Below are 4147 nucleotides of genomic sequence, written 5' to 3' on the forward strand. Positions count from 1 at the left end.
TATTTGTGGTAATGTGAACCCATTATATTTGAACAACTATACTGAGTGGCTTTGGGGTTTTTTTAATATTCATTTAAATTATAATTGTCAGTACTTACAAAAAGGGAATCCTTGCTATATTGCTTTTAAATTTAAATCAATCATTTGCTTAGCTTAAGTCATCTGATCATCTGATTGCAGCTATTTAGGGTGTCTTTGTGCCAGTTTCTGCTTGTGAAACATTTCTCTGTCACATTTAGTCCCTGACTCAGCAGTAGCCATGTGTGGGTTTTGGAGTTCTCAGTTTTCTCTCTTTCATAATTGAAAAGAATCTACCTCTGAAGGATGACCTTTTTTGGTGCCTGTGTATGGATTTTGGCCAGGACTGCCTTCTCTTCCTCCCAACATCCTGTACAGTACATAGAGTTAATTGCACAGCATCTTGAGATGAAGAAGTTTCCTCCATTTCTAAAACATTATTCTTGGCTACGCTTCTGTAATGTTTGGCAGCCATAGCTACTTACTTTAAGATGTTCATTTAAAGAAAAAAATTAACAGGATGAGAGACAGCTGCAGGTGCTGGAAGTATACAAAATTCATAATTACTAAGAGTAACTGAAGCATAGTATAACTGAATTGAAAAAACAGCTGGCACATGCCATATATGTCATAGGAGAGCTTTGCAGAACGTACATGATACATCTGCCAAAATGCTAAAATCTCACCTTTTGTTTCCTTAATAAAGACAATACGGAGTAGGGCCTGATGTGACTATTCAGCAGTTGGGGGTTCTGCTCAATTTTAATATTAAAGTCTCATGACTGGGGGAGGGTTAACAATCAGAATGAATCAGCTGGCTCAGTAGCCATCACGTTTCCTCACGTGGACATGGTTAAACTGGTTTCTTTCAATACATATTCAGTGTGAGGCAGGCAGGCAGGCCACCTTCAATAATGTCCACATTGAAGTCTGCTTATAGGACAGTACTTAACAGTTACTCTAAATATTGGATGCACTCTGGAAACACATCTTACATTTACAATATATTTGACAATGTGCTTGCAAAATAAGATTCAGTAAAGGAAAAAAAAAGTAAAATGTCAAATTCTCTTGACAAAGTCCTATTAAATACATCTCATTCCTCTGGCATTACAGTTTTGAATCACATCATGAAGCAGTTCTAGCTGTGTAGTGCTTTTGAAATCATTGTTTTAAGAGCAATTCTGTAATTAAACATACACCATAAGCCCCTAAACTGCACGAAAGTAACATGTGAAATCATATTCCAATAACGGATGCACTAATGTGTGTTAATCAACATCTTTTCTTTTGATTAATAGAAGAGAGCTAAGTCAACAAAAACTTCATAGCCAGGAGCTCATTTCTCAGCTGGAAATTGCAAATGAAAAGGCAGCCGAGGTAAGATTGACTGATATGACAGCTACTTTCGTAACAGAAACCTATCAAGGTGAGCTATGTTGTTTGTTGTTTTAAAAACTAAGGATTTTTGAGAGAAGTAGCCATAACAGGAAACCCCCCCAGTTTCTGCCAACTGACATGTTCAAACAGCAGGAGGACAAATGACCTTTACTCTCAAATTACAAGAAAAGGTAAAGAGAGATCATCTTTCAAGGTTCATAATCTAGCAATTTTAGACAGTACAGGAAATGTCTGTGAAGTCACTTGTGCCCGTCTGTGCACACATACCTCTACAAAGGAGAGGCAGTGTTACAGATACTGTAGCATATGCAGAGATACCACATTCTCGGCATACTATGTGTATAGTAGAATTTACACTGTATGTGCATATATGCATATAGCAGTATCCATTAAAAATTAATGTCAGGGTTGTTTTGGAATTACACTGTTCAATAATTAATGGCCACTTTCGAAAACAGCTATCCTGTCAGCCTTATAAATCTGGGATAACACGCAGTTCTACTTAGGATAAGTTCTCCAGTGTTGTTTTTCGTAATGCTAGATTAGAGAAGAAAAATGGGGCTGATGCAAGAACAGATTTTTATACGTAAAAAATAGTTCTGACTTTATACAGACCCTTTGTTGAAGAGAACAGATCTGTAGCAAGTTTATCATCTCATTTGTATTACCTAGTATAGTCTTTGTCCCTTTGAGTATAGTTGAAGTATAGCTAAATAAAACATTTATAGTTTTAAGATATTGTGAATTAAATTACCTGGATTAAAATGTCAACTTTTATGCATCTTAATTCAAGATGGTGAAGTGAGTAAAACTTCCTCTGCAGATCACTATGTTTAGAAAAGTCACAGGATATGATATTTAGGCTGGAAATTCTTTATATAATGTGTCAGCTGTATGTCTTAAGTCTTATAAGTGGTGAACAGTTCCACTTCTGAAGTTACTCTTGTTCTAAGCTTTTTTGCAGTACATATGAATCCAGTAAAAAGAACTTTACATCCGTAATGACATATTTCAATTCCACAGGATGAAAAATTAATGAGGGAATATCAAGAATACATCAATAGGCTTCAAAAGCGTCTGAGCCAGACAGAACAGAGGGCAGCTTCGGCAACTCAAAAGGTACAGAACTAACAAACAAACACCATGTTACCTAAACGCGTTTAAACACTTTCCACTGAATATTACTAAAATAACCGCTTTGTATTATTCCTGAAGTAGAGGTGATCATTTATTTACATTCTTACTAATACAATTTTAACAACAAGCTTGTGTTTTGGGTGCGTCATCACAAGTCTGATGCATATTCAGTTAAATGCCACCTTCTGACAGGATGCTTAAATGACAGTATAATTTGTTTATGGAAACAAGTTTGATGCAGATTAAGCTTGTGTGGTTCAAAATATGTGAATGAAGGTTATGATCACTTCTATCTTCAGAAATGGCAGCAAGTTAACAAAGAGGAATAAAACCCTCCATAAATAACCCAATTTACATAAAGCAGCCTTACCTGCTGCAGCAGTTGCAAACGATGGCTTCACGTGCTTAAGTGCTAATGTTGCGCTGATCCCTGTACTTGTCTCTTGGGAGTCTGATTTAAAGCAAAGCATGCCTTGAGTTGATGGCTACAGAACTGCCTTTATAAAAATTGGGAGGCAGCATAGCTATTTTGTGGGAATTCTGTGCTTTTTTTAGCCAGATAAGTTCACTGGTCTAATTCACGGTGTGGCTGCACAGCGTATGGAAACAGTGTGAAATAGTTGCAGGTCAACAAGTTCAGTGTCCATCAAATTGCAGCCTTGAGTACCTTCTGCCATGTCATGTAAACTTCAGAGTTATCTTGTCTGTGCACCTCCATTTCCATTAGTAGTCTCCAGTAGCTGCGGCCCCAAAGGTTGTTGGAGGAGTACACCTCACTGCAGTCAGTGTCAGCTACCTCCAAGTGCAAAAGATTTTGCAATGTCAAAAATACTGAAAATTGTGCAGACCAACTAGAAAAGACTTTCTTTTTTTCTAGGCCAGGAGAAGAAAGGGGGTGCTGTATGTATCTCACTGCCATAGTGAACATGCCTAGTACATGTTTCAGTGATTGTGAAAACTTCAGACAAGACGTGTCTGTTGGGGCCATTTTAAGGCCACATCCTCCTTGTGCATCACTGTGATCACTTAATGAGCTGAGTTGTTGCTGCCTTCTTTTTCCAACTCTCTTACAACTCCATTCCAGCTTTGAGCAATACTGGTCAGTATTTCTAGACATTAGGGATATTGGGAGGAAGAGTCTTCCTCTCCTTAGAGAAAAACTTCAGTCTTTAATTATCTAAACCTCATGCTACTGTAATTCCTTATTTCTTCTGCTGGACAGTTGGTGGGATTTCCCCCATCCAGCATTCTTTCTCCATGCCCTTCAAGCTATACTTGAAGCAAATCCCACAAGGGGGTTTGTACACTGGGTTCACTTATTTGCAAACTTGTAACTCAGGTTGGTCTCCTATTAAGGAAGGGTGGTCTTCCTGCCTTGTTTTTTACAGTGTCTTAGGAAACTCATTTGCAAATTATTTCCTTTTAAGGGAAGGGAATCCCCTGTGAGCTGCAGCCAGAAAATGTTTGGTAGATTCAAGTTGTCTAGGACAAAAGGCAAATTTTCCCTAACAGCAGTATCTGCCAAGCTATCATAACCTAAGCCGCACTTACTGGCTGTAGAGGTTCTCTGTCATGATAAGGTCAACTAGTG

At 38.0% G+C, this 4147-nt stretch overlaps 1 protein-coding gene across 1 annotated transcript in view; it reads left to right on the forward strand.

Moving 5' to 3' along the window:
- The window catches only part of SCLT1 (sodium channel and clathrin linker 1), a gene marked incomplete at both ends in the record, with an annotated part of 29576 nt that extends 27038 nt beyond the window's left edge, over positions 1 to 2538 (forward strand). Inside the window, 2 exons of the mRNA XM_010016658.1 lie at positions 1320 to 1398; positions 2443 to 2538. Of these exons, the coding sequence (XP_010014960.1) occupies positions 1320 to 1398; positions 2443 to 2538 (175 nt within the window). The remainder of the gene's footprint in view (positions 1 to 1319; positions 1399 to 2442) is intronic.
- Between the last annotated feature and the right edge of the window lie 1609 nt (positions 2539 to 4147).

Source organism: Nestor notabilis, unplaced genomic scaffold (assembly GCF_000696875.1).
Source record: "Nestor notabilis isolate BGI_N333 unplaced genomic scaffold, ASM69687v1 scaffold35396, whole genome shotgun sequence".
Lineage (NCBI taxonomy): Eukaryota > Metazoa > Chordata > Aves > Psittaciformes > Psittacidae > Nestor > Nestor notabilis.